A 25,837-nucleotide genomic window follows, 5' to 3' on the forward strand; every position below is an offset into this window, starting at 1 on the left:
ATATGTGGGCGGCTGTACAAACATAAAATAACGAAACAAGCATTAAATGCCTCATTCTGTTCCATTAAAAAAAAAGTCTTATGGTATCTTCAGTCCCCAACCCCAAAATAACTCCGAAATGTTTGCATATGCTGGCTTTTCATATAATTCAAGGGTCCGTATGTTAACAGGCTCTGTAATGGAAAATGTAATGCTCGCATTAGAATTTCTCAGAAGTGAATCTCAAATGTTATGACCTCGGTCTCCAGGTCAATAATTATTGCATCCAGCAAAGACTGATTTCAGTTCATCCGGACAACATCTTCCTGTAAATGTTGCGGTGTCACTCGAAGCTTGTGAAATGCATCATCTTTTTTGTAACAGTAAATATATAAGAGTTGTAAAATCAGTGAGTATAAATTATTTAAAAACGCAAACAACAGGAATTCTGCAGATGCTGGAAATTCAAGCAACACACATCAAAGTTGCTGGTGAAAGCAACAGGCCAGGCAGCATCTCTAGGAAGAGGTGCAGTCGACGTTTCAGGCCGAGACCCTTCGTGAGTCCTGACGAAGGGTCTCGGCCTGAAACTTCGACTGCACCACTCCCTTGAGATGCTGCCTGGCCTGCTGCGTTCACCAGCAACATTGATGTCTTTAGTATAAATGTTTATTTTTTTCCCCTTAATCCACGTGAGATGCTTTGATTAAACAGCTGAAACTATTTCTCAATCAGGCTGATCCCCCCGGAGAAATACATCACGACATAAAAAGGAAGATTACTGCAGATTTTAATGAAAGGTTCAGATCCAAAACACTCTTTTCCTTCACGCAAAATGCACGCTCCTCCAAAGGGCCTGATTTATTCAATCTACTACATCAGCCTTGCAGCTATCGGGGTCCCAGGTAACATTTTACAATATTATTAACAGCAAAAATGTACAATAACTACGTTAGCTAGAAATTCTCTTTGGAGTTGCATCAATTCATCTGTCTGGATGCCGGCAGTGCAGAAACAGATGCAGTTCCGTCTCCAGATATGTTTCTCAGTGTAACGACTTTGGTAAACAATTATTAGATTATTGGCCACTGAATCAGAAGCTCTGCGAGTGTAAAGAAACTTGCAACATTCAAGACGTTTGTCGATACCGTCACATAATTCGCCGCTACTCACTTGTTGATGTATGGCTATTGTTAAGTGCATGACGTATGGTACCTTACACATGGAACGTATATTATAGGCGAAATGAATGTTTGAAACAGCATACTAATATATTGGAAGGCGTGGGATACGCTCGTACAGATTTTTTTTTTCACAGACAGGCAACCGAAAGGACGAAGTGGTAAGTGTAAGTTATTTGATTTCTTATTTACATCATGGCAATGTCTTCAGCAAGTTAACTAGGTGCACGTTTTTCTTTTTTTGTTTTTTTTTATGTAGGTGGAATTATTAGGCAGTAATAATTAGATCATCAATACTTCCCATCACAGTACAATGATAACTGAGCTCACTTTTTATCAGTAAATAATTATATAATTTGGCGGACTAATAAGCTTTCCCTTCGTAATCTGCCTTGCTGAATTGAATTCGCGATCTCATGGTGACATTGAATGATTATAGTTTCCACTATTCAGTCATAATCCAACAGGCGTGTTAGATGCATGTTTTAACAGGGACATTGAGATAATTTCATAGAATAAGTTCAGAACTTTCTTTTTCGAGATATGCTGAGCAAGAATCTGTCGATGTGTTTCCCCCATTGAGGTTTTGCTCAATAAATCACCTTTTATTCATGCTCAGATTGGACAGGTTGTTTCTGATCGCTCGGTTGTCCTGTTCTTGTTTCCACTTCATTTGCATCTTCTACCTACCACCACTACCCGATCCCACGCACCAAGAACTGCTTACTTTTGAGCTGCGATGATCTTGCGTTTTTTTTTTTTTTTAATTTAATGTGCTCTGCAGTTTACAGCAGTCGCTACCATTACTTCCGACTTTTACTATGCTCCAAGTCGATGTTCCGGAGACAGTGTTGTGGCGCTGTGAATTATAATTCTCAAGCGTTATGCCGCACTCAGACAAACTAATTTTATTTATGTGTACAATCATAACGAGCTTTGTCATAATAACTCAAGAATGATTTCTGCCCAGCTGGAGCGAGAAGGCTTTAGAGCCCTGCTTCACGTTCATGAAAATGAAGATTTGTCATTCAGATGGGGATGAGAAAACATATTGAATCAGACTACTGAGAAAGTTTACCATTTTTTATACGACGTGCATTTTTGAGTTCCAATAAATAATACTTTAGATGAAAATTCCTACATATAATAAAACTAAAATTGATGCAGAAATTGTCTTTGTGGTAAATAGTGAGCCATTTAAAAGTGGAGTAGATAAGATGAAGCAAATACCCTTCCATCCCTTTTCCGCTTCTTCTGTTCTGACTTAAAAATTGTATCCCATTATTTTCTGCAGCTAATGTGATGACACTGGTAATCCTCTCAAGAGCAAAGTGTGGCCTTTCCAGGTGTGTCAACTGTTACTTGGAGTCTATGGTGGTGACTGATCTTCTAGTCATTTTCACCGCGGTGATACTCAGCCGGATCAGCGTGACTTACGCACCGGGTACTTTCCTGTCCCTGACCCCGGTGTGCAGCATCAGTAGTGTACTCGTTTATGTAGCCAGGGACAGTTCGGTCTGGCTGACCGTCGCATTCACTTTCGACCGATTTGTTGCCATTACTTGCCAGAATCTTAAAACAAAGTATTGTACCGGGAGATCAGCTGCGTTGATTATAGGCTCTGTCTGTGCTCTAAGTTGTGTAAAGAACATCCCCTTCTACTTTATTTACCAGCCTTCCTACGTCATTAATGGTGTCCCCTGGTACTGTAATGTGAAATGGAATTTCTATCATTTCCCGATATGGAAAGCCTTCAATTGGATCGATTGCATTCTCACACCTTGGCTACCATTCATCTTCATTCTGCTTCTGAACATTTTGACGGTCAGGTATATTGTCATTGCCAGCAGAGCCCGCAGGAGGCTCCGGACTAGCGAACTCCAGTGCGATCCTGAGGCAGAAAGTCGCAAGAAGTCGATCATCTTACTCTTCGCCATCTCCGGTAGTTTTATTCTTCTGTGGATGACCTATGTAGCAAACTTCCTCTATGTCGAAATTACCAAAGATAAATATTCCGCAGGATTCAATTTGAAAGACCCGAAGTTCGTGTTCAGGGAAGTGGGGAACATGTTGCAGCTGCTGAGCTCTTGCACTAACACGTGTATTTATGCCGTGACCCAGACGAAATTCAGACAGCAAATGTACGATGCGTTAAAGTATCCTTTCAAACTATTTTTCGCAGTGATTCACTGAAGTTGCTGTAATCAAAATTAGAATGGTAGTAACAAAGAAATATTGCTGTTTTTCAGGACATGTATTCCGCAACCCATTAATACGCAGTCCTATCAGCCCCTTATAGCAACCAGACTACTTCCCTCCTCAACGACAATTAATCCTCTGGCAGATATCGGCTGGAATACCCTCTGAACGCTCAAGTAATACGCTATAGACAGCTCAGTAAATCTCAAGAATTAACGAGGCAGGTTACAAGAAAATAGCATTGGGATTCTCACCAAAAGCAGAAGTCCCATTAAAAAAAAAGGTAGTTTGAACTGCATTTGGTTATCCTATTGTTGCTGAAAATGCATTCAGTGTCTTTGATGTAATGCAAAAAAAAAATCAGAACAGTTACGTGAAACAACGATTCACCTGGAAGGAATTCATCCATTTATGAACGTTCGGATGGGAAGAAGTTCAAGTTATGATGCATCAAGGCCTTCTGAAGGACCCCAGCACCCAGGGCATGCCGCTTTCTCCTAATTACCATCACGTAGGAGGTACAGACGACCGAAAGCACACACAGCCCTTCAGAAAAGCTTCTTTTTCTCTGCCATCCGATTCCGAAAAAAACATTGAACACGTGAACATTATCTCGCTTTTTAAAAATATTTTATTTCTGTTCTTGCACATTTAAAAAAAAATCTATTCAATATGCGTATACTGTAACTGGTTGATTCTTAGATTGACCGATAATTTGGTTGACTCATGTATTCATTTATTCATTTGTTTTCTTTATATCTATTGTATTGAACTGCTGCAGTTAAGTTAGCAAACATCACCACACTTGCCGGTGATAATAAACCAGACACTGATCGAAACAAGCGCAATGATGAAATGTGTATATATTTTTTTTTATATTAGGACGAAAAATACTTAATGGAACAGAAGGGTAAGTATAAATGAAGTACCGGCCAAACAGTGCTACCTCCAGGATACGAGCTCTCGAACATTGTTTTCCAGTTGTCAGATATACACCCCTGCCTCTGTTTTACACTTTATATATCCACGTTTGTTAACAACTTTAATATTATTGGCTAGATACTTTCATTTTCCATCAGTACATTCTTCATGACTATTTGGCAGAATTCTATTGATAATTAAAATCTTCGCAACACACTAACTTCCCAGTATTTGCATCTCTATTACAGTGTTGTTTCCCAATCTATTCTGGCAAAATCGTCTCTCTTATTTCTGTAATGTAATTTACTCCTCTTTACTACTGATACACCTGACTTGAACTTCTGCTTCTCAAATTCCAAGATGATTTAGATCAGGGGATGATCCATTTCCTCTCCCTCTCCTTTTATCTTAGCTCTCTAATCAATTCCGATTCATTACACAACACCGAATCAAGATGATCCCTTGTGGGCTGAACAACAAGGTGATCAAAAGGCCAGGTCGTTGGCATTCTAGATTTTTTTTTCCTCTTGGAATACCGCAAGGACCTGATGTTCCCAATCTATCTGCATATTGCAATCTACCATGACGAGCGATTCACTGCACCTTTGGCACGCGTTTTCTATGCACCGTTTCACCACATCCATAACCAGTTTTTTGGGTGTCTGTATTTAATTCCCATTAGGGTCTTCTTACTCCTGCAGTTGATTCGCACGATCAAAACGATTCAACAGTTTCTGATCATATGCCAATTCTTTCTATTGATTTAAATGATTTTCATAAACCCAGTCACGCTACCCGCTTTGTATTCCTGTTTATACTTTCTCAACAAAGTTTATCATTGGACAGTAAGCTACCAGCTGTAATCTTCTTTCAGCTATGATTCAGTGTTCCATGGAACATTATACTTGCTTATCTGTAACCGTGGCACAAGTTCATCGATGCATCTAGAGGGACCGGGCATTTCTGGAAGTACAGCGGTTGGAAACGTTTCGCATAATGTCGTAGAGAGCGTGAAGTGGAGGTAGTTCCTGGTTATCCTCTCACCTGAGGGTGTACATACAGGTTCAATCTTCATCAGAGGAAAAATAGAGCGCAAATGTGAAGAAATGCTTGTTATTGATGGGAAATACAATATATACGTAGTAAAGAAGGTGGACTCTGTCAAGCATCGGATTACCTTTGTGGAGGATCGACTGTGAAGCTGCATTCAACGTTATCAAATTATCCAGTGCTAAACACTTCAACTGTGCGAAATAGAACACATTGTTTAAAGCAGTCAGCGGTGTGTGTCCGAGATTTCGAGAAGAGGGCCAAGATGAAGAATTGGGGTTAAATCGAAGTTCAAAGTTCAAAGAAAATGTAGTATCAAAACATGTATATCACCGTACAAGAAAACAACTTTTTTTTTGTGCGAGTACTGAATAAATCCAGAATAGGGAAAAAAAAAAAAACAAAGAATGAGTGCACCAATAAGCGAGTAAAAGACAGTTTAAATACTGTCGTTACGTCGCATCTGGAATTTACAGTTGGCGGACGATTTCCCTCCAGGCCGCTCTAAAGTATTTGGAAATCATGTACGGGGCAGGTTACAACAGTGGTTTGCCTTTGCCTTCTGCCACGTGAGGTTAAGGAGATCTCCACCTCTTGCAGTGGATGACCAGGGCGTCTAAGCGCCCTCTCCTACCGTTACCGCTCCACCAACGCCTGCTGGCCTGCCTTCTTGACCGTTGGACCACCATTCTGTCTCTTCTGCTCAATCTGCTATAGCTAGAATTCACACATTGGGATAAGCAGAAGTTTAGCGAGCGTATATCCTTTGGTACAAAAGTCTGATGATTAAGGTCTAATAACCTCCTGATCCCGGTGGTAGTGTGTGTGTGTATGTGTGTGCGTGTGCTGAGAATCCAGTACCTTCTTCCTCATGGCGACAGCGAGAAAAGAAAAAAAAAACTGCATAAACTAGTTGGGTGGATCGCTGATGACTAATGCTGTTTTCCTGACACATCTCATCGTGCAGATGTGCTCATTGGTCGGGAGGTATTGAGAATTGGGGACTGGGCCGTATCCATATTTTTGCATGGTTTTTCGTCAAGGGCATTGGCCTCCACATACTGGACACTAATTTAGAGAGAAAATACACATCTGAGTAGTTTTTTTCTTTTTTTATATATATAAAAGGGTCAAAGGTTCAAAGCTCCAATTTTATCGAATTAACCCGAAGGTCCATTTTTTTTCGCAGACGTCCAGGAAAACAGTTAACTGTCTCAAAGAATGAAAGACGGATACATGTAAGAACACCAAAGCTCCCCCCAGCTCACTTCCCTCCCGTGCGCAAGTGACAGCGAGCAACAATTCCACCTCCCCCCACGAACACAAAAAAGGCATCCGTAACGTCATAAACATTCAAGCGTCAGCAAATCAATAGCAAAGGCACAGACTTGCAGTTACCACAATTAATTTCGTGTTACACGCGGCTTTCGATATACCGCGGATTCTCTCTCTCCATAATAAGGGAGAAAATGTGGTCTCCATTTTACCATTAAGCGGAGAGACAGAACAAACAACCCGCTGGTTTACGATGTTAGAAGTCCATTGCGTCACTAATCTTCGAGCTCTGTCCCCGAAGATCGCAAAGATCCCTGGTCTTCGGGTCAACAACAGATATCCCCACTCCCCCGACAACACATGGGTCTCCTGCCGTGATACCGAACCTTGATCTGCCCGTCTCCAGAGCCCTTATATCTTAGACGTCCGAACTGGAGCCGGACTCTGAGACCGAACCCGTGGTGTGCTTAAAAAAGTCCAGACCTCAAACCCCGAGATAACTTGTCTATAAATTATTTGCAGGAATAACATGTCTATGAGTCAGCCTGTAACTTCAGTTCGAGGACTTCAAAAGAAACCTGAACGGGAAAATAACGACATTGAAGACGGATATAGAGCTCTTTCCGAAGATGCAACCGAAGGAATCACCGTTTAGCGCCATCTTAACTTCGCTCCGCCCCCAATATACAATCATTCACATCTTCACAAATTACTCAGAAAGCAGTGTAGCCTCCTTGTTTTCAGATTTGTGTAAACATGCGCGCTTCGTCTGGTTGCTCCAGGTTCCAAAGATCATTCCGTCAGTATTTTAGTAATCTGACAACGATACATTCTACTGTATAAGTGGTAAAAACAGGCATGCAGGAGCTTTGTTGACATAGGTGGGAGTACAATAATTGTAATTAATGCAGGGTTTGGGTAAACATTCGGTCCATGGTTCGATTGAATACTATGGGCTGACAACCAATTTTGGCAGCTTTCTATGATTCCATGTCTTTCTCTCACACTGAGACTTAATTAAATAATGAAAGGAAAACTGAAAGATGTGTTTAACTGTTTATTAAACTCATCGTTCAGCGATACACTACCGTGATATTAAATTGCAATAACATTTTCTTAGTTAGAACGTGGAAGGTAAGGATTCTATACTCGGGAGCCCTTTTCGCAATAGGAACGTGAGGATCTGCATTTAAAATATCGGAGCTTGCTCTTGGGAATTTCTGTACCAATGAACAGTGCGGTGCCAGTAGCCTGAATATTCACAGTTCGATTTAACCCGGTGTTGGTTATGAAGGAATTTTGCAGGCGGATTTGATGCTCGCCAACTTTGCTTTCGGATTCTACCGGAAAACATGGGGGGAAAAATATATATCACACGGTGTAAGTGGATGTCTCTATCAAAAATTTTACTCTTACAATGGAATAAATTATCCTACGTATATTTAGTTCCAAAATTTAACTACAGAAATAAATATGGAAAACCTGAGTTTCATTTTTAGTGAAGGACACAGCAGGCTTAACGGACTGGAGCAGCAGTTTCCAAGGTGTGGAGCAGTTCAAGGATTTTAGAAACTGAGAACAAAAAAAATAAGTGTTATGATTTTATTATACTCCTACAGTAACATTAACTGTTTACAGTCCTCATGAAGAATATACGTATATCTTAAGCATCATTGAGGTTATGACTTTCACGACAAGAAACATAAAGGCGTTTTTTTAATGAGCTTTCAACACCATTTCCTTTTACGTCATACGTCAATCGTTTTGACGATGAAATTGATGTTTTGGCATCAAGTCCGCAGATAATACGAAGTATGATGGAGGAAGAATGCGTTACATTGTGGAAGTTGAGATGATGGAGGAGGAATAAGACAGAATAGGCAAAGTTGTGGCGGATGGCATTCAGTATTGGCAAGTGTACTGCCATGGGAAAAGGAGTAAGAGCGAACAGTATTTTCGAAATAGATAGAAAATTCAAAAAGTGGAGGAGCAAAACGACTTGTGAGTTATCGCGAAACATTCATTACAGGTAATTTGGCACATGGAGTCGGAGGTGAAAAGGGGAACTGCGATATCTGCATTCATTTTGAGATGACGACCATATAATTGCAAGGCTGTAATGTTCAGGTTTTATAAAATCGCGTGAGACCTCAATTCAACTATCATGAGCCGTTCTTTACACCTTATCGAATTAATGATGTGTTGGCGTCGGGGAGAGTACAATTGTACGCAAAAATGATTTTGTGATTGAAAGTCTTGTCATATGAGGGGCATTCGATGGTTCTCCAACATTACTGAATGATTTTCAGAAAATAATTTGTGAACGCACTAATACCCACTGGTTGTTAAACGGTTTCAATAGAAAGGATGTGGAGAGGATATTACCTATGCTGGGGTGGTGGAGGGGGAGTTGTCATAGACCAAAAAACACTGCCTCAGTAATCAGATTCGTCTTTTTTGATGGGAGATGGGAAGGAATCTCTTTGGACAGTGAGTGATAATCGATGGAATTAGTCACTGCAGGCGGCTGTGGAGGCCAGACAATTAAACATATTTCAGACTGAGGTTGATAGATATTTTATTAGTCAAGGCATGAAGGGATAAGGGGAATTAAGAGATTGGGGATGAGAGGGGGAAGGGATCAGTCATGATGAACTGCTGGAGCCGAATCCACAGGCCCAATGGTCAAATTCTGCTTCTGAGTATTGTGGTTTTATTACTAAAATACCATGATACTAACTGCGAAGTTCTCCAAATGCCGGTTTATTTGATATCACGTGCACTGAGCATCATCAACCGCAACATCAACCTGCGATCCCATTGTCACTCATTGCAACTCTATCCATTAGGAGTCCGGCAAAATGATATATAAACATAAAACACCGGACAGCGCAGCATGCCGTGAAGGCCGCAGAGAACTCAGAGACACGACTGATGTTGTTGTTGTTTTTTTTTTTTTTTTTTTTGCCTTTTTTTGATTTATTGATCAAGCAACTTTCTAAGATGTCAATACATTTCATGTTCATTGAAACCCTGGACAAATCCCACGATATATGTTACGTGCCAGCAGCAATAGATCACAAATTGAGTCAGGGTTTAATGTAAAAAAAACAGTATATTTATTAGTATCTACTCAAAATTTAGAAAATGAAACAAAATAAACAGAAGTTAACAGTGTTATGTCTGTGTGGCTCTCAAACTGTTAAGCTTAGGAACAGTTCCTAAAGTCTTATGATGGCAAACTAGAAAGGTCCAGTAATCCATGGAATAACTGAGGGGAGGGACTTGTAAATCCACCTTAAAATGTAGCGGGGAGGCGATCACGAAGGATTCTACAGGTTCCACGCCAGGAAAACGAAGTAACAGTCGTCGGAGATCTTATCCGTCGAGTCGTCCCGAACTCCGTGTAAAAATATCACAAGATGACAGTCATGGAACATTCCTTAGCACAAGTGGTTAACACATAACATACCCGAAACCATGTAAGGGTTAACAAAGCTGGTCACCATAGGGTACGGCAAAAAAATCCACGTATGGAACATACGAACTGGCAGTCACACATTCAATGTGCACTGGGTGCTGTTAATCAACCCAATTCTCAGGGCAAGACAAAGTAGCAGACTTTAATTATTGGTGGAGCAAGTTACACCCAACAGCTTGCGGTCCAAAGCTCCCTCTCTCTCTCTCTTTCCTTCTGAAAGTCCCAGCGGTCTGTTGCAGTTTGTTATACTGGCGGCATTGTCCCGCCTCGTCCAGACGTTTAAAGGTGACACACACAGTAAACGAAACCATGGTCAGCTAACGTACAGTATTGACTCTCTCCACATCCAGCATTTTTAAAATACCATTCTGATACTACCGCCAACTGACAGCTACTCAACAATAACTTCCTCAGGTTCAGACCATCGTTTTCTGCAAATAATAATTAAATATCTGTTGAATTATCGCGTGCCACTGGCAAGAAAACAATTTATGACCGATTGTGACATCTGGAGACTCTGCTAACATTCAAGTTGACAGCCACAGTTTCAGAAACAAATAAGTAGTCAAACTTTGCAAAGAGCGGCAAAGTTGAATGTCTTCATTAGGTATTTTTTTCAAATTCAATTATACTCAGTTATGTGCTGTCTATGTCCACGGATGGCACGTCCCGGATACTGATAATGCAGCCTCCAGTAGTCTCCAGAGGGATGCGCTCGCACACGTACACGAGTTTCCAGAATGTCATTCCACCTATCGAACACCGGATGGCAGCATCAACGAGCGATACTGGCATCTCGTCGAGTTTTGACGCCTCGTTACATCACCTCCTACATCTCTTCTCCTGGACTGCAGCAACAAGAATATCGGCGAAAAATGAGCTGGTCTGCACAACAATCGTGCAACCGATTTCGAGCCAAAGAATAAGGGAAATAGACCTACTGTATATAACATGAGTAATGTCTATTGTTGCTGTGGGATATGCTGTCAAAAAAGTTATGAAAATGATTTGGAAATTATCTTCATTTGAAGAGAACGGCAAAAGAACGTTATAAATGCAAATAATCCCTGTATTTCTGTAGTCGTTTGCATTTATTGTTGGAATTGGAAAAAAAAAGATTGCAGCACATTTTCTTGCTATGGCAATCGACAAACTGATATTTGGAACCTTCCCTTCACTTTATTCTCTGGGTGCATGGAAGCATTCGCCACTAATGACCTGAATGTATTTCAGCTGTTTGTTGTTAGAAATTCATCATAATTTATTCCTGGACTATGATCACAAACCACGAATGACGTTCGGGTCTTGGGAACTAGAAATGACCCAAAACTTTGAAAGGAAACAATTCTCCATGTAGTTCAATACTAAAGGTTCTCGCCAGTCTACAGATACTGAATACAATACTGCATCATGCACGTGGTACAATGGACCTTCTGAAATTCGGAGCAGACACTAACTAAGCATATTTAGATGATATAATCAGGAAAATTGGAAACCGCAAACACACGTGCATAACAACTGTACAGGCGTCATCTGGCATAAACGTATTTGTTTTCTCTGCGAGTGCTTTGCAATTCTCCAGTATTCTGTGCACAGGACATAGTAATAAACTGGAAAGTCACTGTGTTACAACAGCCAAACACATAATCTGTTGGAAGGGTGTGGCTTGGAACGGACCCAAGTGCAAGACATAGTCACTGAAGTACTAGGGTCATGGCTAGGATACAGGGCGATGGCAGGGACATGGACAGGAAAACCAGGAACCCGGAACAAAACTGGAGAAAAGAGCTGGATCCCGGGCTTGGACTCTTAGCCAGAGACTGGACAGGGACCAGGTACCTGGATCATTCCTCTGGCTCGGACCTTAGAACTAGGAAACGGCGAGGCTTGGCTGGCAGGTAGGACGAGGCTGGAGTCTTAGAGACTTGAGCCGAGGCTTGACAGGAGGCAGGGGACTTGAGGCGAGGCTTGGCAGGAAGCAGGAGACTTGAGGAGAGGCTTGGCAGGAAACAGGCGGCTAGAGACTTGAGGCGAGGCTTGACAGGAGGCAGGAGGCTGGAGTCTTCAGACTTGAGGCTTGGGGCTAGAGGTGAGGCTTGGCCGGAGGCAAGAGGCTCGAGAATTCAAGCTTGAGGCGAGGCTTGGCAGGAGGCAGGATGGACTCCGAGCCAGAAACTGGACAAGGATCCAGTACCTCTGTCTTGTCTCTGGCTGTGACCCCAGACCTAGGCAAGAACGAGGTTTGGCAGGCAGGCAGGACGAGGATGGAGTCTTCAGGCATAAGGCTAAAGGCGAAGCTTTGCAGGAGACAGGAGGCTGGTGCCCTCAGGCTTGAGGCTTGAGGCGAGAGGCAGGAGGCTAGAGCCGAGGCTTGGCAGGAGGCACGAGGCTGGAGACGAGGCTAGGCAGGAGGCTGGAGCCTTCAGTCTTGAGACTAGGCAGAAGGCTGGAGACTTCAGGCTTGATGCCAGGCCTGTTCCTCCCGGGCAGGCGCGGTACTCCTGGGCACGCCACGGAACACCTGGGCAGGGCGCGGATCACCTAGGCAGGGCGCGGTACTCTTGGGCAGGGCGCGGTACTCCTGGGCAGGTCGCGGAACTCCTGGGTAGGGCGCGGATCAACAGACGACAGAGGCAAGGGACAGGAAAGGACAGAACCAACCACAGGTAACGGCAATACGGCCTCGGTTATCTGGGCCGAGGCAAGGGACAAAAAGGGAGCTAGGTATATGGTGGCTCCAGGACAAGACTGCAGGCGAGACGAGGCGAGAGTTACCAGCAAGACAAGGCAAGGCTTCTGGCAAAGCAAGGCGAGATGACAACTTCAGACGAGGCGACAGTTACCGGCAAGACAAGGCAGGACTTCAGGTGAGGAAACAGAAAGCAGAGGAAGGGATACAAGGAGTAAGTACAAGATCAATTCAGCAGCCACGCCCTGTACTCTGGAGGTATTTATGCTACCAGCCCCAACAGGCATCACAGGCATCAGCTGCCTTAATTAGTGTTTAACAGTAACAAAAACAGGGTCGACAGGAAAACCTGTAGCAAACGTCGATGCAACGGACCGCGAACCGGAATACGGACTTCACGGACACGATCGTGACGGGAATCCCCCCAACCTTCCCCACGGCAGCTTCCTGGCGGCCAAACAGAGCATCCAGACTTTGGGCGACCCGGGAGGGTGGGAGGGTGTTTAACAGAAAGGAAACACGGGTGGCAGGAGGGAAACGATAGTGTCTCTGTCGCAGTGTCCATGGTTGGCTGGATTGTTCTGTTGCACGGTGGTGGCTTGGGACGGACCCATGTGCAAAACACAAGCACTAATGGACTAGGGACAGGAGTCGGATGCAGGGCGATTTCAAGGACATGGACAGGAAAACCAGTAACCCGGAACAGGACTGGACAAAAGAGCTTGGAGCCAGGAATTGGACTCGGAGCCAGAGACTGGACAGGGACCCAGTACCTGGGTCTTGCCTCTGGCTCGGACCTCAGAACTAGGCAAGGACGAGGCTTCGCTGGCAGGCAGGACGAGGCTGGAGACTTAGAGACCTGAGGCGAGGCTTGGCTGGCAGGCAGGACGAGTCTGGAGTCTTAGAGACTTGAGGCGAGGCTTGGCAGGAGGCAGGAGACTTGAGGCGAGTCTTGCCAGGAGGAAAGAAACTTGAAGCGAGGCTTGGCAGGAGGCTGGAGACTTGAGGCGATGTCTGGCAGGAGGCATGAGACTTGAGACGAAGCTTTTCAGGAGGCAGGAGACTTGAGGCGCAGCTTGGAAGGAGGCAGGATGGACTCCGAGCCAGAGACTGGACAAGGACCCAATACCTGGGACTTGCCTCTGACTCGGACTCCAGAACTAGGCCTGGACGAGGCATGGCTGGCAGGCAGGACGAGGCTGGAGTCTCAGAGACTTGGGGCGAGGCTTGGCAGGAGGCTGGAGACTTGAGGCGAGGCTTGGCAGGAGGCAGCAGGCTGGAGTCCTCAAGCTAGAGGCGAGAGACTTGAGGCGAGACTTGGCAGGAGGCAGGAGGCTAGAGACTTGAGGCGAGACTTGGCAGGAGGCATGAGGTTGGAATCTTCAGGCATGAGGCTTGAGGCTAGAGGCGAGGCTTGGCAGGAGGCATGAGGTTGGAATCTTCAGGCATGAGGCTTGAGGCTAGAGGCGAGGCTTGGCAGGAGGCAGGATGGACTCCGAGCCAGAGACTGGAGAAGGACCCAATACCTGGGACGTGCCTCTGACTCGGACCCCAGAACTAGGCAAGGACGAGACTTGATAGGCAGGCAGGACGAGGCTGGAGTCTTCAGGCCTGAGGCTAGAGGCGAGGCTTGGCAGGAAGCAGGAGGCTGGCGTCCCCAGGCTTGAGGTTTGAAACTAGAGGCCAGGCGTGGCAGGAGGCAGGAGGTTGGCGTCCTCAGGCTTGAGGTTTGAGGCTAGAGGCGAGGCTTGGCAGGAGGTAGGAGGCTAGAGACGGTGCTAGGCAAGAGGCTGGAGCCTTCAGGCTTGAGGCTAGGCAGGAGGCTGGAGCCTTCAGGCTTGAGGCTAGGCAGGAGGCTGAAGATTTCAGTCTTCCAGCTAGGCAGGAGGCTGGAGTCTTCAGGCTTGACGCAAGGCAGGAGGCTGGAGTCATCAGGTTTGTGGCTAGGCAGGAGGCTGAAGTCTTCAGGCTTGAGGCTAAGCAGGAGGCTGGAGTCTACAGGCTTGAGGCTAAGCAGGAGGCTGGAGTCCTCAGGCTTGGGGTTAGGCAGGCACGTGGGCAGGGCACGGTACTCCTGGGCAGGGCGCCGATCACCCGGGCAAGGGAGCAGATGACCTGGGCAGGGCGCGGACCACCACCCGAGAGAGGCAAGGGACAGGAAGGGACAGAACCAGCCACAGGTAACGGCAAGACGGCCTGGCTTACCTGGGCGGAAGCAAGGGACAGGAAGGGAGCTAGGTATTCGGTGGCTTCAGGATAAGACTGCAGGCGAGACGAGAGTTACCAGCAAGACAAGAGAAAGCTTCAGGCAATGCAACGCGAGACGAAAAGTTCAGGTGCGGCGAGAGGTACCGGCAAGTCAAGGCAAGGCTTCAGGCAATGCAAGGCGAGACGAGAGCTTCAGGCGAGGCAACAGTTACCGGCAAGACAAGGCAGGGCTTCAGCCGAAGAAACAGAAGACTGAGGAAGGGATACAACGAGTAAGGACAAGAGCAATCCAACAGCCACGCACTGGTCTCTAGAGGTATTTATGCCGCCACCCCAACAGGCATCAGCTGCCTTAATTAGTGCTTAACAGGAACATAAACAGGGTAGACAGGAAAACCTGGAGCAACGGTCAATGGACCGGACCGTGAACCGAAATACGGACTTCACGGACCGGTCCCTGACATAGTCTTATTATGTAATTCGCGGTGTTCAACTCGACAGAGAAACGTGTTTCTACAACTGTGCCGTCCATTCGTCATCATCGACATCCTTCCACAGAGTGCACTGTGTCTGCGTACCCGACCGCTATCGGGACCGGAATAATGCTTACTTTTTCGATTAGGATAGTAGAGACAATCTGATGTCTCCGCTTCTTCTTCCTTCGTGATTTCTGTGGGCAATCGCTAAGTGATAGATTGTCAATGAATATTACCTGACAAAAAAAAAAAAACGAGATGTCGATGAGCCCTTGTTTCATATTATTACTCACAAGGAAAAAGAAGGCGAAACGCACATGCCATGCATTTGCTTTGTAGGAATTTTAATCACGCAACATAAAAGAGGAGAAGCCACATTTGTTGTTTCGATCTGGAAAATCTGGGTTGCAGTTATATACAGACCGTCTTTTGTAACCCGACAGCCTTTAAATTTTGGGATAGGTGCTCGTCACTTTACGGCATAAGGATCCGCGTAGACCTACGTAGGGTTCGCGGCTACGCCGTAACTACGGCGACCATTTAACGCAGAAGTGTAAATTAGGCTTAATTAGCTGCTGCACTTACAGTGTGTTATCAACTGTTTATATCGTAGCATTATTGGTGCAACAATGGTATTAGATGGGGTGCTGGCTCGGAGAACAGAACCTCTCCAAATCTTCAAAGGGATTTTTTTCACGATCTTCACGAACAGAAGACGTCTCTGTGTTTAGTTAATTCAAGGAAACGTGCTGTTGTAAATATATAGCAAATCCTTTCAATAAATCTCAAACAATAGAATAGATATCGGTACGCCCCAGAACCACTCCCTCGCACTTGTTGGGTGGGGCTAACTGGAAGCAAGGAATTGAAACTTCTGTACAGGTCGTATGTTATGCATGAAGTAGTCACAATTTGCCTCTCTTCGGAGGTCAACCTGAAGAGGTACTAGACTTTGGAGTAATTTAGACACATCCCAGTTAAAATCAACCTTTTCCAAACCTCAACAAGTCATTCGTATTCACCGATAACCCACTGGTCAGCCTCAATGTTAAATGGATTCCATACTAAAATCAGCATTGTTCGATGAATTTCTTAACAATTTAGCTTTCTTAAAGCTAATCCATTTTCACTTTACGTATCTGTGTTACGGTTTCATGTTGCCTATTGCAATCAGTTCAGTCTTCACTTATTTCAGCTCTCTTGATTTCAAATTTTGCATAATTTCTTTAATATAATTCGTTCTCTTTTCATTTATGGCCACTTGTCTTTTTATTGTATTGTATGAATTTGGAAAATCGGGCAGCTCAAAAAGACGGAAAGGCCAGACAAAATTCTGGTTTAAAGGCCGAAGGCTTGAGATCAATAATCAACCAATACTCGTACCCATCCTGCAAATCTGAGTAATGTCTTTTCCACAGACGCCAGGCAAATCCTTTCAGTCATTATTGTCATCCCCATTATCAACAATTTTGCGTAATGAGCCAAAGCCATCTATTTCCATCTGCATACAATCTACTGACATCTGCATAAAAGTAGACTGTTCTCCTAATGCTACACTTAGCTTTCACCAGGACCTCACTTTTATGCACAAGAAGATAATAGTTAATCTGCGTTTCGGTGCAATTCGTGGTTCCGATTACGAGAAAGAAACATATGAAAATGAGGAATCACTAAATCCTAAATATATAAAAAAAATACATAAAAAAAGGTACAACAGCGTCTATTCCTCAGTGGCTGATCTAATTTTATATAGAGATCAAAGCTTTGTACCTTGTGGGATTCAGTCATTTCAACCCAATGAATTGGTGCTCATAAATTGGCTTTCTTGACTCAGACCCTTTGTTGATGTTCCGTCCATCAGACATTTGATGGAACAGTGATGGATATTGTTAAGCTCAATTGACATCTCGATATAAAAAGGCGTCCACCGTTGCATTTACTTACACCTACAGGGACAAATCAGATCGAATATTACTGGCACAGAACTGGACAACTATTAACTACAGCAAATGAATTCGATCTTCATACGCATCTTCACTTGTGTAATTCACGGTATAACTAATCCGTCACCAGGATGTCGACACACAACGCGATACATACGCTGGGGATTGCGGAGGGTTGCTGCTATCGGTTTGTCTAAATTGTATCCTTGTTCAATCCAATTTACTTTTTTTCTGTTAATTCTCATGCAATTGGAATGTGATTATTGTTTTCCTTCAACTAATGAAACATGTTATTCTCCTTATATACATCGGGTCAGCTTGTTGCAACGGAAATTGGAGATCAGTCGATACGTTGACCGTTGTCACTGTCCACCAATAACATGGATTCATTTCAATTCTTCATTCCCGTAAATACTACTAGACAATTACTGGACTGTAGTCACTGCGGGTGGCAGGAAATAACAGCATCCAAAAATAAACTTCGAGTACAAATTCTGGAACGGGGTACACTGTGATTAACTCCGCATTTAATGCTGCATAAACGCCGAATTTTTGGAAGGCGTGTCGTTAATGGCCAAAAGGTCCGATTGACCGTTGCATTTCAAATAATAAATGGTTAAGAACGTCCCCTCATCGGATTGAAAAACTGAGAGTCGTGCTTGTTGTGCCAGTCCTCTGTATTTTCCAACTTCCCATCCTTAAGCCACACACCTTCGGAGTAACTTCTCCGTGTAGGACATTTTGCGGTTCTTAGATTTATTGCCAGGCATGTACGCCGAAGCGAATGACGCCATAGTTCTCGCTGCATCGACGATTTTACCTTCTCAATTGGCAATTCTTCTAAAATGTGGCTCGAACCGAATATGTCTCAAATCGAATGCATCTTTTTCTCGATGTGATATCTGTTTTCGAGGAAACGGCGATTGTCGTTTTGCCACCGAATGAGAATAGTGTTATTTATGGTTGTTCTGGCGGCTCTCTGATGTTATGATAACAATATTGCAGTTGAACATCAGAAACATGAATACACAGTGGAATAAATTGGTTAGTATCGACAACTGCATGTTGAGGACTCCAATACCGTTCCTCACTGCAGATGGCATTCACTACGCCGATAGCTACTGCAGACATTCGGCAACAGATACCAATTCAGTCTCCGACGTGGGAAGATGTAACACATGCAGACTAGATTCATGTTGTTCTACAGATATACTTCCCGTCACAGGGTTAGCCCTAAAATAACAAAATATACAAAATAATTTAAAAAAAATCTGCATCTGCCTGTAGCGACGGATTCCATAGATTCACCACTCTTTGACTAACGCAAATCCTCCTCATACCCGTTCTAAAAGGACGATCATCTATTTTGAGGCTGTGTCCTCTCCCACCTTAGGAAACATCCTCTTAAAGTCTATGCTATCAAGGACTTTCACTGTCAGATATGTTTCATGAGGTCACCCCCCATTTTACATATCAAGAGCCATCAAACGCACCTAATGTGACCAGACACATAACCCTGTAATCAATTGTCTAAGCACTCTCCAGTTTCAGCACATCCTATCTAAGTTATAGGGTCCACACCAAGTTCGGCCTCGGCTATTCTTTTAAATTTTCAATATCGTATCCCTACCTTTCTATTCTCAACCTCTTCAAATGAATTATAATCTTCCATTTGCCTAACTCACGACTGTCTCCATATGGAAATCTATCTTATGATAATCCTGCACCACAGTTCATTGTAATTCCTCTCCATTTCGAAAGCATTCTACCCTCTGTTCTTCTGATATAGTGCTATAGCATACACTTCCCGACACTGTATTTAGATTTATTTTTATTGCCCATTTTCTTAATCTGTCTAATTCATTCTGTAGCCTTCTTATTACGTTGAATCTACAGCCCCCTTCAAATGTTCACATCGACTTTAAAATTTTGCATCATAGCCATCAATTCCATAAGGTAAAATGTCCAGAAGTATAGTAAAGACCCCCCCCCCAAAAAAAAGTCCCACAGCATACACCCGTGGAACATGACGAGTCTTCAGCAGCCATGCAGAAACGGCTATCTTCATTCCCACTCGTTGCCTCCTGCCAATCAGCCAGTGCTTTATCCATGGTAGAATCTTCCCTGTGGTAGTGTGGGTTCGTAGCATTCTTATCCCTGGCGCCATGTAAATGTCCATAATGGAAATCTAACTATCGAACGTCCGCCGGGTCTCATTTGCCTATTCCTACCTTTATGTGTTCAAAGAATTCCAACAGATTTGGAAGAAAGTATCACCTCCACCCCCCGCCCCCCCGAGGAAAGAATGCTGAGTACGGCGTATTTTATAATTTGCCTAGGAGTACACCGTGGTCAGACCTTTAATAAACGATTCCAACATCTTCCCAGACACTGAGGGCAGACTATCTTGCATATATTTTCATTTCGTCTATTTCTCTACATTCTTAAAAAGTAGAATGAATTTGCAATTATCGAGAGAATTAAATTGAAGCAGGTATATTAAGTAAGCAGGAGTTAGTTCTCTTTAGGAATGGTTGGCCGCATCACACGGGAGGAGGGTGTTACATGACCAAAAGGACAGTGTAAAAGACATTTGTCTTCCTGTCCGGAGAATGTGTAAGATTAGCTATGAAGAGCTGGTTGGATGTCGAGAAAGGTGATGACCTCAGTCAAGAAGAAACGGAACAACGAAAAAACATGTGAACCATTGGAAGCTAAATTCAGCAAGATCGCATAAGCATCACAAATAAGCCAATGAAAGAAGCCAAACGTACTTTCAATCCAAGGAGGAGCCTGGAAAGAGTTTTTTTTTTTTTTGTTTTTTTTTTTTTTTCCCGTAGTAGGACGAAAGAGAGTCGCATGATACATCGAGGATGTGTATATCAAGAAAACGGTAGAACAGAACATTTGTCCGGATGCAGGGGATGTTGAATAGATGTTAATGAACAACTTACTTCATTGTTTATCAAACAGAACGAGTAGTAAATCAGAGCCCAGGGCCCTGATTTGATCAGAGCTTTTGACACAATGTTGGAAGTACCGTTCAGACTCTAAAGGAGTATTACCGTGGTTACGTCCGTTGGTCGGATCTGATATAACGCGAGTTTCTAGAAAAAACAAGGCTGTTTGATGAAGATAGACCTGTGGATATTTTTTGCTTGGTGTTTAGTAAGGCGTTTGACAAGATTCCTCGTGGGAGGGACATCCAGAAGTTATAGGTGCATGGAATCATTTTGAATCGGCCGTTTGGATTCAGAACTGAATCTATCATAGAACTCTGGCAATATTGGTCGAAGGGAGATATTCTCACCTGAGCTCTGTGATTACTGGTGTTCCGAAGAGCTCCAGCATCACACGACTAGACACAGGTGAGGAAGAACAATGAAACCCCTGTAAGAGACAGAATCAAGAGGATAGGCGTCAGAATATGACCCTTGACGAGAGACTGATGTAACGTTCCGTTATTTTGGCTCGTGTATGTCTAGGGGAAATCCCGCCCAGCACCTGCTTCAGCAGTCCCCTCAGGGTCAATCGTCGCCCGAATCAATCACAAACATCAATCATCAGCCAGCACACCCAGTAAATTTTAACACATACACTTTATAGATATTACTAATTCTAGGGCATTAATATACATGTGATACAGAGAGGAAAGTAATGAAAAAAAAGGCGCCAACACTTATTCAAAGTCCAAGTTCTTCGCGCGCTACCGTTGGAGCTCAAGTTCGACGTCAGACGACCACCCGAATTCCGTCGACCCACGGCTCGGGACCACCCGAAGTGATCGACCGGAGCCTCTCCGCACGTCCGCCGTCCTCCTCGTCTCTCCTCCCGACTCCCCGCCAAAACTCAGTCCACAGTCATATCATACAGCATGGCATCCGAAAACAAAACGATACATAACCACCCATTGGCTAATAGCACCCTCTTATCACCCTCTAAACCACAATAAACTGCTAGCGCAAACTCTCTGCAGCGTTAAAACACAACAAAGCCGCATTCCACAGATTAACATAACAAAAATCGCCATTTTAAATGTAACAAAAGAAAGACCCCGTACACTCTCCCCCCACCTAAAAAAAGTCATGCCCTCATGACGTTAACAGAATTCACTAGTACTCCTTGTAAAACACAAAACCCAACCCAGGTGCATAAAGCAGTGACATAACTTTGCAGGGCAGTAGAGATTACACCCTGCTCTCCCGGCGCTATATAAGTGAGTCTTTCCGGGGGATGCCTACTCCTCTGAGGCCTCAGGACTTCCTCTGTGGACTCTCCCTGTTCAGACACCCCAGGTGACCCCTCGAGCCGATCTGTCGGACCTTCCCCTTCACCGGGATCCCTCTGCCCCGGTGAGCCCTCTGGCTCGGGTTCTGCCTCCACCCTCTCCTCCCCCAATGCCGGCTGTAATACAGGCGGCTCTGCAACACCCTCCCTCGGTCCCCCTGACTCAGTGATGGAAGGGCCAAGAGTCTCTTCTCCTGGCACCGGGGAATCAGCGAACGGAAGCAGGTACCACACGTCCGAATCATCATCTTCCGATGACGTATCCCTTCTCGAGGTGGGGACCGGCCCCGTTTTCTTCGCAGCGGCCTCTTCCCGCGCCCCGCGCCCTCGCAGAGTCCTCGTACTAGGAGTAAACTCCCATTCGGACTCTAGGTCCATCTTCACCTCTCGACCCAGAGGCAACAGGTGGTTCCGATGGAGTACCTTGACAGGCCCCTGCCCGCCCTCAGGTCTCACCCGGTACACCGGGAGATTCGGCATCTGACTCTCCACCACATATGGGGTGGCTGCCCAACGGTCCGCCAACTTGTGCTTACCCTGTAGTCCTAAATTCCGGATGAGGACTCGGTCTCCCGGCAATAGCTGGACGAACTTTACCTTCTGATCATACCTCCTTTTATTCCGCTGGTTCTGCTTGGTGGCTGCCGCCTCAGCCAACTCGTACGCCCTTTTCAACTCTCTCCTCATATCGGACACGTACTTCAGACATGGCTTCGAAGGTATTTCCCCCGCTTCAGTCCCAAAACACAGATCAATGGGCAACCTCGCTTCCCGTCCGAACATCAGATAGTAGGGCGAGTACCCCGTAGCATCATTGCGAGTACAATTGTAACAATGAACCAAATGGGCGATGTGCTGACTCCACTTACTCTTCCGTCCAATCTCCAAGGTGCCGAGCATGTCCAGCAGGGTCCGGTTAAACCTCTCGGGCTGAGGATCACCCTGAGGGTGATAGGGGGTGGTTCTGGACTTTTCAACCCCAAGCATATCCAGCAATTCATGGATAAGCCTGCTCTCGAAGTCCCGTCCCTGATCACTGTGGATCCGCCGGGGAAGGCCATAATGAACAAAGTACTTCTCCCATAACACCTTCGCCACTGTAGTCGCTTTCTGATCCTTAGTAGGAAAAGCCTGCGCATATCTAGTGTAGTGATCCGTGAGGACCAAAACATTCGCGGTATTGCTGGTGTCCGGCTCAATAGACAGGAAATCCATACACACCAGGTCCATGGGTCCTGCACTCTGCAAGTGGGATAACGGAGCCGCCTGCGCAGGCAAGGTCTTCCTCCTGACGCAACGGCTACAGGTCTTACAGTATTCTTCCACCTCCCCCCTCATCCGGGGCCAGTAAAACCGGTCCTTGACTAATCCATAGGTCTTCTCTACCCCTAAGTGCCCGGAATCATCATGTAGAGCCTGAAGCACAGCCTTTCGATACTTCTCGGGCATGACCAGCTGCCAGCGCCGGGGGTGGTCCGGAGGCGAAGTGACTCGGTACAGGACGTGGTTCTTCAGCTTCAACCGGGGCCACTCCTTCAGTAGTAGAGGAACGGAGGCATGTTTCGCCTTCTCCACCTGCCCCATATCACCCTGGCTAACCGCGTACCAGATAGTGCCAAGGCTTGGGTCATCACGCTGAGCCGCCCGTACTTCCTGGTGACTCAACTCCGGCAGCTGCCGGTTCCTCAGAGCAGTCACATTACAGTAACCAGTGGGCAGCGCGTCACCGTCAGCCCCCAGTTGATCTACTGCCCGATCCGTTCCCATCTGTGCTCCTACTTCCCCGTCGCTCCCAACTTGACACATGGCCTTTACTCCCTGGGCAGGGACACTCTTCCACTCCTCGGCCGTGCCCGACTCGTCGTGCGCCCGACGAGACAGGGCATCTGCATCGATGTTCCGACTCCCCGGGCGGTACTTCAGGCTGAACTCATAGGCAGACAAGGCTGCTACCCACCGGTGCCCAGTAGCGTCCAGCTTCGCCGAAGTCAGGATATAAGTGAGGGGGTTGTTATCAGTTCTCACTTCAAACTGGGCCCCGTATAGGTAGTCACTCAACTTGTCTACCACCGCCCATTTCAATGCCAAGAACTCCAGCTTGTGAGTGGGATAGTTTCTCTCAGATGGCGACAAGCTCCGACTGACAAACGCCACTGGCCTCAATCCGTTTCCCTGTTCCTGGTACAGAACAGCCCCAAGACCCTCGTGACTGGCATCAGTGTGTAGAACATACGGCTTCCGGGGATCAGCAAAAGCCAACACTGGGGCCTGTGTCAGCGCCCTTTTTAGAGATTGGAACGCCTCCTCACATTGAGCATCCCACCTCACTCCAAAAGGCTCCCCCGGGTTCAAGTATCCTCCTACCTCCGACCCTCGGTCTCCCTTCCTCCTCCTCCCCCCCATAGGTGGATAGCCACACAACAGCTGGTTCAATGGATGACTCATTTTCGCATATCCTTTCACGAATCGCCGGTAATATCCGCAAAACCCCAAAAACGAGCGTAAGGCGCTCACCTTCTGAGGTCTCGGCCAGGTGGTGACTGCGGCTATCTTATCCGGATCGGTGGCCACTCCATTTCGCGAGATTATGTGCCCAACATAACTGACTGACGTCTTACAGAACTGGCATTTATCCAGGGAAAGTTTTAACCCTTCCTCTTTCAGCCGACTCAGCACCTTCAGCAGCCGCTCCTCATGTTCCTCCAACGTAGATCCGAACACTATCAGGTCGTCCAGGTACACCAATACCTCCAGCAGGTTCATGTCCCCCACTGTCCGCTCCATGAGCCGCTGAAAGGTGGCTGGGGCCCCCGAGATACCTTGGGGCATTCGTTCGAACTGGAAAAACCCCAGGGGACAGATAAAGGCTGTCTTCTCCTTATCAGTCTCGCTCATCGGAATCTGGTAATACCCATTCCGCAAATCCAATACACTGAACCACTGTGCACCACTTAGACAGGCCAATGCATCTTCCACCCTCGGGACCGTATATTGGTCGGGAACAGTGCGGCGGTTCAGGGTCCTATAGTCCACGCACATGCGTACCTTCCCATTTTTCTTCCTTGCCACCACTATGGGGGACGCATATGGGCTTCGGGCCTCCGCAATAATCCCGGCATCTTTCAACTGCCGCAAGTGCTGCCGCACATCCTCCACATCTGCTGGGGCCAACCGCCGCGACCTCTCCCTAAACGGGGTGTCATTTGTTACCCGAATGGTGTGCCGAGTGCTCTTGGAAAACCCTACATCAAACTCGCCCTGAGAAAAGACATCCCCTAACTTCAGCATCTTCTCCACCAGCCTGCTCTTATACGCCGGCGGTACAGGGGAGTTTTCAAAATTAAAGGCCTCCTCGGTCAGCCGCCCCCCGTCTCCCAATAGTTCTCTTCCAGTGGGCTTCACAGGGGCGCTGGACATCACCGTCACCGGGAACAAGTGCGCGAGGGGCATCCCGCGCTTAAAGGTGATCTCCCTCTCCGTTATGTTCCGTATCATCACCCCCATCCGCCGTGCCTGTACAGCTGAGGGCCTCTGCAATTCAGGTCTCACCAGCGCCCCAGCCGGGAACCAGAACTCCCTTTCCAGGTCGTCGGGGGCGTCTACTAGCAGGGCCTCTCCCGGCGGCAATCCGGGGAATCTGGGGGTTCCCATCACTAATGCCGCCTCCCCTGGCTGTATCACCTTAGGCCTCGCCTGAGTGCACCACACCGTCCCTCGTTTGCACTCCGGGTCCAGCCCCTGGGGGTCACTCACTCCTTCGTACACTCCTCGGAACACGGGGTGTACCGAGAGGGTCTCCAAAAAGTTCTCCCCCCCCTTCTTCTTACAGGCTCCCAAGAGCCGTCGCACCAGAGGGGAGTTAGTCCCCACCAACAGGGCAGCACCACCGGTCTCCACCGGATCCGGACAAACCAACACCAGCGTCTCAAAGGCTTCCGATACTCCCACATCTCCCTCTGAAAATTCCACTCTCACTGACAAGTATCCATCGTACGGGTAATCACCATCACTTATGCCCCAAATCTCCAATGCGTTAAACGGAGTTACTGCCAAATGCTTCAGATATTGGTTGTAGAACGACCGGTACAGTAAGGTAACCTGCGACCCGGTGTCAAGGATGGCTTTCGCAAAGATCCCCTCTATCCGTA

General features: G+C 46.0%; 1 protein-coding gene across 1 annotated transcript; it reads left to right on the plus strand.

The window, feature by feature from the left end:
• The first annotated feature begins 814 nt into the window (after positions 1-814).
• LOC140203551 (probable G-protein coupled receptor 139) lies at positions 815-3,353 on the plus strand. Its single transcript, XM_072269603.1, has 2 exons — positions 815-884; positions 2,455-3,353. Exons 1-2 carry the CDS (start codon positions 815-817, stop codon positions 3,351-3,353), a joined length of 969 nt encoding a protein of 322 aa, XP_072125704.1.
• The last annotated feature ends 22,484 nt before the right edge of the window (positions 3,354-25,837 follow it).

The sequence above is a fragment of the Mobula birostris genome, chromosome 10, assembly GCF_030028105.1.
Source record: "Mobula birostris isolate sMobBir1 chromosome 10, sMobBir1.hap1, whole genome shotgun sequence".
Classification (NCBI taxonomy): domain Eukaryota; kingdom Metazoa; phylum Chordata; class Chondrichthyes; order Myliobatiformes; family Myliobatidae; genus Mobula; species Mobula birostris.

What these genes read in the sequence shown, in the direction of transcription:
- LOC140203551 (XM_072269603.1), top strand. Translation starts at nt 815, where the DNA reads ATGCACGCTCCTCCAAAGGGCCTGATTTATTCAATCTACTACATCAGC. An exon ending in TGCAGCTATCGGGGTCCCAG is followed by an intron (nt 885 to 2,454) that starts GTAACATTTTAC and finishes TATTTTCTGCAG; the next exon opens with CTAATGTGATGACACTGGTA.